Source organism: Callospermophilus lateralis, chromosome 4 (assembly GCF_048772815.1).
Source record: "Callospermophilus lateralis isolate mCalLat2 chromosome 4, mCalLat2.hap1, whole genome shotgun sequence".
Lineage (NCBI taxonomy): Eukaryota > Metazoa > Chordata > Mammalia > Rodentia > Sciuridae > Callospermophilus > Callospermophilus lateralis.
This window is the reverse complement of record NC_135308.1, coordinates 67220299-67232653: the sequence shown is the minus strand read 5'-3', so window position 1 is coordinate 67232653 and position 12355 is coordinate 67220299. Positions and strand designations below refer to the sequence as shown.

General features: G+C 42.2%; 1 protein-coding gene across 25 annotated transcripts in view; it reads right to left on the bottom strand.

The window, feature by feature from the left end:
• Positions 1 to 12355, bottom strand: part of Cacna1c (calcium voltage-gated channel subunit alpha1 C) — a 707547-nt gene that overhangs the window by 107967 nt on the left and 587225 nt on the right. For all 25 annotated transcript variants that reach the window (XM_076853983.1, XM_076853987.1, XM_076853986.1 and 22 more), the window contains 2 exons: positions 11707 to 11867; positions 10547 to 10772 (listed from right to left, as the gene is read on the bottom strand). In XM_076853983.1, coding sequence (XP_076710098.1) covers positions 10547 to 10772; positions 11707 to 11867 — 387 coding nt within the window. The remainder of the gene's footprint in view (positions 1 to 10546; positions 10773 to 11706; positions 11868 to 12355) is intronic.

Sequence of the window (12355 nt, the reverse complement as noted above, 5' to 3'; positions counted from 1 at the left end):
GGTGGTAAATGAGTAGGATTAATGGTGTATTAACAATTGACATAGGCTTGTATCCTAATTGATCAAAAATATGAAACGTACACACACACACCAAAAAAGGAAGAGCTCTGGAGAAAAGTGAGAAGAATCAGAACAAAATACTTGGTGTTTCTGGCCACAGACTTAGTAGAGAACTTGAGGACACCTGAGAATCTCTTTTCAGAACAAGGCACATGCAGGCCCCTGACTGCAGTGGCTCACATGCAGCGCCCAGAGGCCCATGGCCAGCTCAGAGCCTCCGGCCCCCTCCCCAGACACACACTGGCACCATCATCCCTGGCATCAACTCTCCTTTTCTGTTCTCCGGCCGCTCTGTGTCACCTTCTCCAAAGTGTGCGCCTTTGCCTACCCTGTTCCCCATCCAACCCAGCTTGCTGTTTTCTCCATAAACTATGGTGCATTTGAAGGCTTTTGACCTGCTTAAGTGTTCTGCTACCTAAGTTCTCTCCTTTCCCTTCCTCTCCTCCTCCCCAGCCTTCTTGAAGACCTCTTGCTTGCTGATTATCCATTTATCCATTCCCTATGGTTACCTTGTCCCTCCAGCTCTCCTGGTTTAAGTTACCACCCTCTGTTCAGGGACACTTTGATCCCCACCTGTTTCCCTCTGGGAGTCTGTCTTTGGGTTTGGGGCTCTGTGGAATTCTTCTTCCTCTTCTATAATAGAGTAACCTGACCTTCCTTGAACTGGAACTTTCATCTATCAAAACTTTTACTTTAAAAAGATCAGGGCTGGGCTCTTTACCTTTCTTTATTCTGGTATAACACGAGCCTTGAACTTGCTATAAATAAAAGAACTTCAAAACAATAGTGCCATTGCTTTGGATGCTTTGCAAATGCCCCACATTACTCTCTCTCTGTTCCAGAGAGGATCATGACTAAATTTATACCTGTCCCAACCATTTTCATTTTAAGGGGTAAAAAAAAAATCCTCTTAGTTTTGGTGTCAAGTGATCTATTATTGGAAATGCATTTATAAAGCAAATTTCATGTGATAAACTTGTGTGGTGCAGGGCTTTGGGAAGGTTCTGGAGTGAGAGCTACGTAAGAGCCTGGAGAAGCAGGTAGAGTTCAGTCAGTGAGTAGGTTCAGCCTGGCCCTCTCCATTCCCTGGACCAGCTACAGAGATGCAAGAGATGCGTGTCCTTGAATCAAGATGCAGTGAAGTCGAACTCTGGTCTTTGAAGAAACCGTGGGGTCTGGAGTCATCAGAGTGACAGGAGGATGAAGGGGTGTATCCTGAGCCAGGAGGAGGAACCACAGAGAATTCTAGACTATCTCGGTCAGGGTCTGGTACAGCCTCGGGCCCAAGGCTTCCTCTACTGGTTCAGTTCCTGCTGGTACTTGTCCCTGCCCACTCCATCCTAGCAAGGTTGGGAAGCCCATTTTATGTTTTCCACTTGGCTAATAAGTTCAGAGGGCTTGTCTTCCCTATTTGCATCAGAGGTCTTGGTCACCTTGAAGAAGGAACCTGCATGGGGAACAAACCTGTCCAGGATGGTAAGGCAGTCTGGCCTTGTCTTTGGGATGGCCTTGGGAGGGTGTGCCTCTGGACTGTGCAGCTACTCAGGGTTACCTAGTCGGCCCCTGTGTGGTGCAGGGCTTTGGGAAGGTTCTGGAGTGTGAGCTAGATGTGTCAGGCTTAGGAAGGGAGCACATTCTTCCTCACCAGTGTTCCCTTAATCCCCAGCAAGTAACAGTTACTGTCCCAGAGAATAACTACCCTTCCTGTGTTAGTTAGCATGCAGGCTCTTAGTTTTGGTGTCAAGTGATCTATTATTGGAAATGCATTTATAAAGCAAATTTCATGTGATAAACTTGTGTGGTGCAGGGCTTTGGGAAGGTTCTGGAGTGAGAGTTTGAGTTGCCATCTTCATAGACCCTTGCCTGGGAACTGGGCAAATGTCAGATTTTTTTTTTTTAAATAAAGGCCCTTAATGAGCTCAGAGGCTCCATGGGTCCTTGAGGAGAGTGAGGGCAAGAAGGTGGTGGGGTCAGCTGGGGAGACATGGGGGTGGGACTGGTGTTCACTTCCAGACTCTGGCAGGGACTTGAGGGACCTTTAGAGCCTGGAGGATTTGTGAATGGCTTGGCTCCATTGGTGCCCAAGATTCATGCGTAATTGTGGCTGTGCTGAGTCAGCCTAATCTCACATTTCCGGGCCTGGAGGGCATTGCAGGGCCTGGAGGGTACTGCAGGGGAGGAGAAATAGAGAGTGATTGAAGGTTTAAGGGGAGGGAAATCAGCAAGTGCTACAGGAATCTTGGTGCATTTAAAAGCCAATTGCATAAAAATGAGATGTAATTAGTAAACTGAACTCACATCTGGATCTAATCTATGGGAAGCTCTTTATCCTCAGCACAGAAAGATAAGGACAGACAAAGAGTAGATGCACTAGATATTGACTCCTGGCAACAGTTAGAGCCCCATAAAGCCCCAAAGCAGGAAAAAGAACCCAATTCATCCTGTGGCTAGAAGGCGGGCTGTTATGGGTAATTTACCCTCAGATGATAAAGATTTTGGCCATGTGCATGCCTCATTGTTCTGAGGTAGAAATCTTGTCTTCCTATTCTTTCTTTTTATGTGATTTCTCACTCACAGCACTATGAACATTCAGTAATCAATTGACTTACAGTCTAGCACAGGGTTCCCAGTCTTTTCTTCATGAGACATATGGATGGATGATATTCATAGGCATTGTATACTCCTGAAGATGTTCTCAGATTTTAGATTTTAATAAAACCCCCCAAATGTAAGCACACTAATAATAATTCATGTTGATAATGATATTCTTGAGACTCCTGCTCCTTTAGGCAACATGGCTATACTCAGTCCATTCTGGTCTTGCCCATTCATAAAAGCATTTGGGAATGCAAGTCACAGAGAGTGCTGGTGCTACAAGGACAAGCACTCCCATTAATAAATAAATTTTTTTAAATTTTTTTAGAGACACCATTCATAAACTTTGGCACTTTAGCTTTCATATTACTATACACATTGCAAGCAATATCAGATTGCTTGCTATGCATTGTTCAACTGCTCTGAACATGGCAAGGTGTCCTGACACCATGGTAGAGAACCACTGATCTAGATCAGTAGTTGTCAACTCTTGGACCATAAACCTTAAGAGCAGGGAGAATGGCAATGAAATTATAAGAAGGGATCCATGAATCCATAATTACATCTAGCATTATAGTACTCTAGGCTGATTTGAGTACTATAATGCATATTTCAAATGCATACAGATGTGCAGGAATTCATAAAAATCAAGTTAATTTAAAAGCTTTGCCGAATTCTTAGTAATTCTTACCATTGTGTGTTCTCTCAGTCAAGAACTATCAAAAGTATGATTGCTGGTTGTTATGCAGGAACTCATAGGGTTAAACACCTGTGCCTGATTCCCAAATCAGGGGAAGAAGAGACAAGAGACACATATCCTTTCCAGTTATTTGTTTGTTTGTTTGTTTCAGATAAAGCCCTCAGGAGAACTTTATCTGAAACAAGGAACCAGATTAAGCCAGCCAAATTGCCCCCCAAATCACTCTTCTAGGTGATCTTGTTCATTATAATCTCATTATGATGCTAAATTCTCCACCCATGATGCGTTCCCACTCACCATTTTCAAGCAAACATGCAATGTATGAGACACATGATCTCAAAGCACACATGTGCAGAAATATGTTAGGCCCCACCTGTGATGGTAAGTCTACAATATGAAGAGGCATGTGTCTCCCCAATAAAACCCCCTTGCTGCTTTTGTTTGGGAAGTCATTCTGCTTTGAGAAACATCCCTAGTGCACTCTCTACTTGCTGCAAATTATAAACCTTCCTTTACTCTTTCATCTCATGGTTGTGCTTATTGGCTTTGCACTCAGCAAGGGCTAAAAACATTTTGCATTCAGTTACATAATCTTGACACAGTTAGGGAGTATAGGACAGAGAAGACAGAGGAGAGGTAAGAATCAAGGTTTTTGATTGCATATGGAGGGCTACGTTTTAAGGCAAAAGAATGGACAAAGGATAGCAGTGGGAAATTAAGCCATTGGTTCTCAAAGTAAAGTCACTGGACCATCAACATAGGACTCTCCAGGAGTTGCTGATCAATCCGTTGAGGTGAAGTCTTCAGCAAGCTCCCTAAGGGTTTCCACCAAGTTTGAGAGTCACAGTTGCTGGTTTAAACTACACTGTTAAAAAATGCATCTTCAACATACAAATTGTAAAGAGACATTGCAAAGTATTCTCAAGGGGGTTTCAAAAGGAGGGGAGAAACACACCTGTTTGATGCCATGACCACAAAGGTGACCCATGTCAAGGCTGTTTAATGAACCATAGTGTCCACTCATGGCCCACATTGTGGGCAGTTTCTGGGTGACTATGGTGATTTTTGCTTACAAGTCTGGGTTAGGGGACAAGGTTCAGAGGAAGCACAGAATTCCCAACACAACCAATATCTTTGTTGTTTCCCAGCAGTCTCCAGAGAGTTTGGAGACTTCAAAAGAGGAAGATGATGGCCTTTGCCCAAATAATTTCCAATTAAATAATGGAATTATCCTGTTTACAATCTTTCTAGAGATCTGAAAATACTACTAATCCTTCTTGTGAAAGGGCTATGAAAAGCTCTCTGATCAAGACAGATTTTGATAGAGAAGAAGAGTGTTACTTAGAATTACTAGAATGTTACTAGAATGTTAGGTAGAGGGAAGTGAAGGGAGAGGAGGGGAGGTGATGTGGGAATAGGAAAGATAGTAGAATGAAACAGACATTATTACTTTATGTATATATGTAACTACATGACCAACATGATTCTGCAACATGTATACTCAGAAAAATGAGAAATTATATCCCACCTATGTATGATACATCAGAGTGCATAAATATGTTCTACTGTCATGTATAACTAATTAAAACAAAAAAATAAAGACAAATTTTGAAAAATAGTTCCTTGGCCATGTTTTTGCATTAGGAATAGATAAATTGGTGATCCAAATAGAATGAATGCTCAGTCTCTTAAAGATGCTCTAACAATATCTAGCAGCAAGATTTTTTTTTTCAATAGGAAAACAAACAAACAGAATTTCAAGATGTGGACTTTTACATGAAAAAATGCTCACCATCTCTAACAGTCAGAGAAATGCAAATCAAAACCACCCTAAGATACCATCTCACTCCAGTAAGATTGGCAGCCATTAGGAAGTCAAACAACAACAAGTGCTGGCGAGGATGTGGGGAAAAGGGTACTCTTGTACATTGCTGGTGGGACTGTAAATTGGTTCGGCCAATATGGAAAGCAGTATGGAGATTCCTGGGAAAGCTCGGAATGGAACCACCATTTGACTCAGCTATTGCCCTTCTCAGACTATTCCCTGAAGACCTTAAAAGAGCGTACTACAGGGATACTGCCACATCGATGTTCATAGCAGCACAATTCACAATAGCTAGACTGTGGAACCAACCCCGATGCCCCTCAACAGATGAATGGATAAAAAAAATGTGGCATTTATACACAATCGAGTACTATGCAGCACTAAGAAATGACAAAATCATGGAATTTGCAAGGGAAATGGATGGCATTAGAGCAGATTATGCTAAGTGAAGCTAGCCAATCCTTAAAAAACAAATGCCAAATGTCTTCTTTAATATAATGAGAGCAACTAAGAACAGAGCAGGGAGGAAGAGCAGGAAGAAAAGATTAACATTTAACAGAGTCATGAGGTGGGAGGGAAAGGGAGAGAAAAGGGAAACTGCATGGTAATGGAAGGAAACCCTCATTGTTATACAAAATTACATATAAGAGTTTGTGAGGGGAATGGGAGAAAAATAAGGAGAGAAATGAATTACAGTAGATGGGGTAGAGAGAGAAGATGGGAGGGGAGGGGAGGGGGATAGTAGAGGATAGGAAAGGTAGCAGAATACAACAGTTACTAATATGGTATTATGTAAAAATGTGGATGTGTAACCGATGTAATTCTGCAATATTTGTAATGTTTTGAATAACCAATAAAAAATAAATAAATAAATAAATAAAAGATGTGGACTTTTGAGTATTATTTAAAAGGCACTGAAAAGTCCAAGCAAAAATTAGATTTTACCAGACTCCAGGAGCAGCAAGTTGACTCAGCACTTATCTAATAAGAATCCATATGCAAAAAATTCTTGAGGTCCTATCTCAGGACACAAAAAACAAGGTAGTTCAGTGCATTACAGTGGGGTCAGAAGCACAGGCAGTCTGCAAGAGGACCTGCTTTTTACTCCCAGTGTTACCCATGAGCAGTTGTGTGATCTCAGGCAAGTAACTTAACACTCTTAAGTCTCAGTTTCCTCATCTTCAAAGTGGGAATACCAATAATTATAGTACCCCACCCTCATCCCCTTAGACGTGGTTGTCAGGGTTATTGGAGCTACTGGATGTCAACTTTCATATCACCCTTTCTGGTACATAGTGAGCCCTGATGTGCACTAATGATTATTACTATTGGTTTTTCTACTACTTTTATTATAAACCAGGGATTTTCTTTAATGCCAATATATTCAGGATGGTCAAGAAGAGCTTTTCTGGGGGAAGAGAGGGAAGGAGGTTGTTGTAATAGAATGTTAAATGTGTGGATTTAAATTCTTCATGCCCTTGAAGTCCTTTACCTGATATTAAACCTTCTCAGGGACTCTCTCCTGTTCCCAAGTTCCCATAGCAGCTATTTCCCCCACACATACTTTGTCAGCTTGTTATATCCTGTCTTAGAGTTTCCTTAATCTTTTCATATGCACAATCTTCACCTCACAACCAGACTATAAATTTTTCCTGGGTTCACTTCACACCATCTTTTTTTTTTTTTAACCTCTCAGAATTCAACACACTGTACTCATGAGCCCCAAAATGACATTTAAGTCAAGGGACTGGATTTATGATGGTGCAGTGGTCCCCTAAGATAACATCTCTTGTGACATCACAGCCCTTCTAGTCTGTGTGGGTTCTCTCTATGATGTGCACACAATGGTGAAACTGCAAAATGCAGTTTCAGAACATACCTCTATCACAAAGTGCAAAGGGCTGTATATACGGTGGATAAATAAGTGAGTGTGAGAATGTGTATGTTACATTACTCTTAGCCCTTTTGTCCTTCTTCCTTCTCCTGATAATAGCAATAAGACTTGATGAACTAATGATAAAATCTCTGGTTACTGAGTGAGTGCTTCCTGTGCCTGGCACTGAACTCAACATTTAAAGGCCTTGACTTGCTGGAGCTCAGGAACCTTTGCATTTAAATGGTTGCTGAGAGAATTGTGAAGAGAGCAGGGAAATTCAGGGATGCTTTGCATGGCCCTGGTGACTCAGTCAAGTTTGGAATACCTTGAGACAGCTCTGATGAGTTTTGTCCTTGAAGTGGAGATACCAGCCTCCATTGCTTTCTTCAACACAATCCAGTTAGTGGCTTTAATGCTCCTATTATCAAAGTTTCCCAGAGCAAAGATTTGTGTTTGCGTGGGTGGGTGGGGGGAGTGTCTCAAAAGAGATTCTTAAGGAAAGGAGCTTCTGCCTTGTGGGGGGGCAGTTTGAAAGCTTCCTCCTGGTGTTTTTGATATGTCCTTTTAAGTAGACCACAACCCACATTAAGAAAACATATACATATATCACATACACATCTTAAGGGGTTTTCTGTAACAATGCACATGTTTTGGGGAGGCCCACTGATGTTTTTCCATTCTATTTCATTCTTTAATTAAAAATGATGGTTGTGACAAGAAAAATGGAATTCTGTCATTTGTAGCAACATGAGTGGAACTGGAGGACATTATGTTAACTGAAGTAAGTCAGGCACAGAAAGGCAAGTACTGCATGATCTTACTGATGTGTGGAAGCCAAAAAAGTTGATCTCAAAGAAGTAAAGAATAGAATAGAATAGAATAGTTATATCAGAGGCAGGAAAGGGTGTGGGGGCAAAGGGGATGGGAAGAGGATGGTTAGCAGGTAAAGGGGGCAGTTAGGTAGGAAGAATGTTCTGTAGCACAGTAATGTTCTGTAGCACAGTAGGATAACTATGGTTGACAACAATTAATTGATGGTTTCAAATAGCTTATAGAGAGGATACTGAATGTCCCCAACACAAAAAAGCGGTAAATGTCTGAGGTGATGGGTGTACCAAGGAGCTGGGTCTAATCATTATATAGAATCTACGTGCATTGAAATGCCATACTGTACTCCCCAAATCCAACGATTACTAAGTGTCAATTAAAAATAAAAATATTACAAAACTAAAAACAAAGCAAATAAATATATGAGAATGTGGAGAATTTGAAGCCCTGATACTGTATACTGTTCATGGGAACATAAAATGGTCCAGTCTATAGAAAACAGCTTGTCAGTTCAAGGACATTAAGTACGCTCATAATTTTGTGCCAACACCACAACTATCACCAAAAACTGTTTCAAGATCTTAATTACAGAGTTAGCCAATGCCATAGAAATTTCATTCCTAGTTATATATATCCAAGAGACATGAAAACATATAATCTATACAAAAACTTGAATATGAATGTTCATAGCAACATTATTCATAATAGCCAAAAATGCTAACAACTGAATCTCATGACTGACAAATGAATAAGCACAATGTGATATATCCATACAATGGAATATTATTTAACAATAAAAAAATGTATATATGCTACAACCTGAATGAGTCCTGATAATATTTCACTAAGTGAAAGAAGTCAGTCATGGAAGACCACATAATGTATGATCTCATTTTTATGAATAGTTCACAATAGGCAAATCTATAGAGACCTAAAGCATTCGTGTCTAGGGCTGGGAGGGAAGTTGAGAGAAATAGGGAGTGATGAAAATGTCCTAAAACCAGAATGCGGCAATGGTTGCAAACTCTGTAATAGACCAAAACCTTTGAATGATACATTCCAAAGGGTAAATGAATATATGGCAGATGAATTTTGTATCTCAGTACAGTTGTTGAAAATGATGGTTGTGATCCAGTGAACTAGTTTCACCACCCCAGATGGACCACAGTGCAGCTAAAAAAAAAAAAAAAAAAAAAAAAAAACTGTTTTGGAGCAGGCTATCCCCTCCTGCACCCCTGTCCTGACCTCTTCATGAGAATCACGCCTGCCCGGAAATTGAGGGAGACTGCAGTCTCTGGGGGAGGGTAGACAGACAGATGGAGGGGGCTGAGCATGTGGGAGAGGGGTGAAAGCCACCTGTGCCACCATACCCATCATCTTGCTCCACAGTTAACGAATCTCCATTGCATTTTCAGCAGCCCAGGCCTGGCTAAGACACTCCATTTCTCAGCCTTCCTAACAGTTTTGGGGCCAATGAGAACAGAAAACCCTGGTGAGGTTTCTGGGAGAGATTTTTATCTCCAATTTTAAGAATTGTGCTAAAACATATATAATATAAAAAGTGATCATCTTAATCATTTTTAAGTGTACAGTTCAAGAGTATTAAATACACTCATAATATTGTGCCAACACCAGGACCATCACCAGAACTTTCCATCTTGCAAATATGAAACTTTGTACCCATTAAATAATAACTTTCCTTTCCTCTCTCTCCAGCCCTCATACACAGTCTTCCACTGGCTGCCTCTATGCTTTTGACTATTCTAAGGACATGGACTAAGTGGAGTCATGCAGTATTTTTCTGACTTATTTCACTTAGTATGATGTTCTCAGGGTTCATTCACATGGCAGAATCTCCTTCCTCTTTAAGGTTGAGTAATAGTCCATTGTATGCATCTCCCACATTTGGTTTATCCAAATGTTGATGGATACTTGGGGTGCCCAAACCTTTTAGCTCTTGTGATTAATTCTGCTATGAACATATATGTACAAATATCTCTTTAAGCTCCTGCTTTCAATCCTTTTGGATATATACCCCGAAGTGGAATTACTAGATCATATAGTAATTCTGTTTTTAAGTTTTTGAGGAACTGCCATATAGTGGCTGCACAATTTCATATTCCCTCTGACAGTGCACGGGGGGTTCCAGATTCTCCATATCCTCCTCAGTGCCTGTTATTTTATTTTTTAAACAGTATCCATCCCAACAGGTGTGTCAGGGAGAGATTCTTGGGTGTGAGGAAGTGACTCAGTGGTTGGTTTTTCCTTATTTATTTTATTTTTTAATTCCTGCCTTGAATTTGAACATGATATCTCAGTCTCCAGAAGCCATCTGGGGTGGAATTGGCACAAGGCTGGTGAAGAAAAGGTCAGAGAAGACTGGGTCCCAGTCACCTTGGTGGCTCACTTTTGGGCTTCTTACATGACTGAATCCCTGCTTTGCTTGAGCCACTAAGCTGAGCCTCTGGTGTTAGCAACCAACAAAACTTCTAAACAACATGCCACCCAAATGACCCAAAGAGAGGTCTGTTGCATTAGGAGCTGAGGCTAGACCCTTCCAGAAATAGCAGCTATTCTCCCACCCAGGCCTGTCCACATCCCCTGCCTTCTGGAAGACTTCTCCCCAAGCCCTATTTCCATAGGGAACCGAAGTGTCACGTACCTTGTGATTTTAAATATCCTCAGTAGCCGGACGCATCTCAGCACAGAGATGCCCAAGGGAGACATGATCTTGGTCTCCACTAGGATGGTCTCCAGGATGCCCCCACACACGATGAAGCAGTCGAAGCGATTGAAGAGGGACACGAAGTAGGCCTGCAGGCCCAGGCTGTACATCTTCAGGAGCATCTCTGCAGTGAAAAGGGCCAGCAGGGCCTTATTGGCTGTGTCTGGCAGTTTCCAGGAGAGAAGTGGGGTCCAAGCAGGGAGGTGAGAGGGGAGCAGAGAGGGAAGAGGAGAAAGAAAACAGTAATTATCACGTCTGGAGAAAAAAGGCCCAGCACCCCTCCCTCCCATGACACTCCTTCCATCCACTCCTTCCAGAACAAACAATTAGGGCCAATCCAACAGGAAAGGGGCATCTAATTAAATCATAATGAACATTTATTGAGCATCTACCATGCATCAAAGGCTTTGCATGCATTATCCTGTTTACCCTTCACAAAAATTCTGTGAGGTTTGGAATTATTATAGTCGAGCCCATTTTCTAAAGATGAGGAAAAAGGTTCAGAGATCATTAATCTGCCCAAGTCAACCAGGCAAAAGTTGAAACCAGGCTGTCCCGAGTCTGATCTTTGAACCACTAGACTAATTGCCTGCAGGATTCTGGAATGCAGCCCCCTCCCTGGGATTGATGCTGCCTGGTGGACTCCCTTCTAGTGGTCCAGAACAGGGTGATGGGTCTTAACCAGTCTTTGGGGACAGTTCCTTGGATTCAGGTACTATTTTTCTCTTCCCCATTTTTTTGCTCATCTCATCCTGATGTATTCAGGGTAAGGCTACCTGGAGGTTGTAGTAAGGCCTGATGAATTCAAAACTCACTCTGGGAAATTGGCAGCGCAGGGTCTCAGAGCATCTTTATCACCCAAGCCCAGCAGTGACTGTGGGGGCAGGCAGATGGTATGCCCCCAGTCAGGTAAGTTACGTCTATTTATAAACAGGTTGTGCCTTTGATCGTGTGGCATGTGAGCTGCCAGGCCTTGGTGTCTCCAGCAGGGCACCTGCCAAGAGCCACATCCATTGGCAGCTTGCCTGTGATTACCTCAGGACCCAGGGCTGAGATAGCAAGAGTTGATGGGGACAGAGCCAGGGGCTGTTGCTCACCTTGTACTTCGGTGAGCCAGTGGGGCTGGTTGTAATGTTCCGAGGCGATGGTGAGCGTGTTGAGGAACACCAGGAAGATCACGAGCCAATAGAAGACATTAGACTTGACTGCGGCACGGCACTTTCTTCTGCAGAACCGATTCCATCTGCGCCAGTAGCGGCTGGAAAGGGGGAAGGGAGAGGATGGGGCTGGCTGTAAAATGCAGATTTCTGCCCCCGTGAAGCATGCCACAGTGGCTTCTGTTCACTCTTAGCTGACGAGGTCTTACTAGAGCACAGCAGCCTGGTGGCAAGGAGACAAGATCTCCATCAAGTTCACTGGGCTCACTGCTTAGTTGTGAGACCTTGAGTATGCCCCTGAACTTCTCTAAGCTTTGGTTTCTCATCTGTGAGATGGGAACAGAGCCAGCCTCACAGTGTTGTTGTGAGCATGGACAAAATGCCATGTTAAGGCATCTGGCACAAAGCTGAGGTGCTCCATAAATCAAAGTGTCTTTGTTTTCTAATAATGGCATTATTAGAAATAGTATTGCAAATATCAAAAAGAATTAGTAATAATGGTGGTGATAGTGATAGGACTAATAATGGTTACCATTAATGAAACCTCTGATATGCCTAGTACTGTCTTAGTACTTCTCAAGATTTCTCT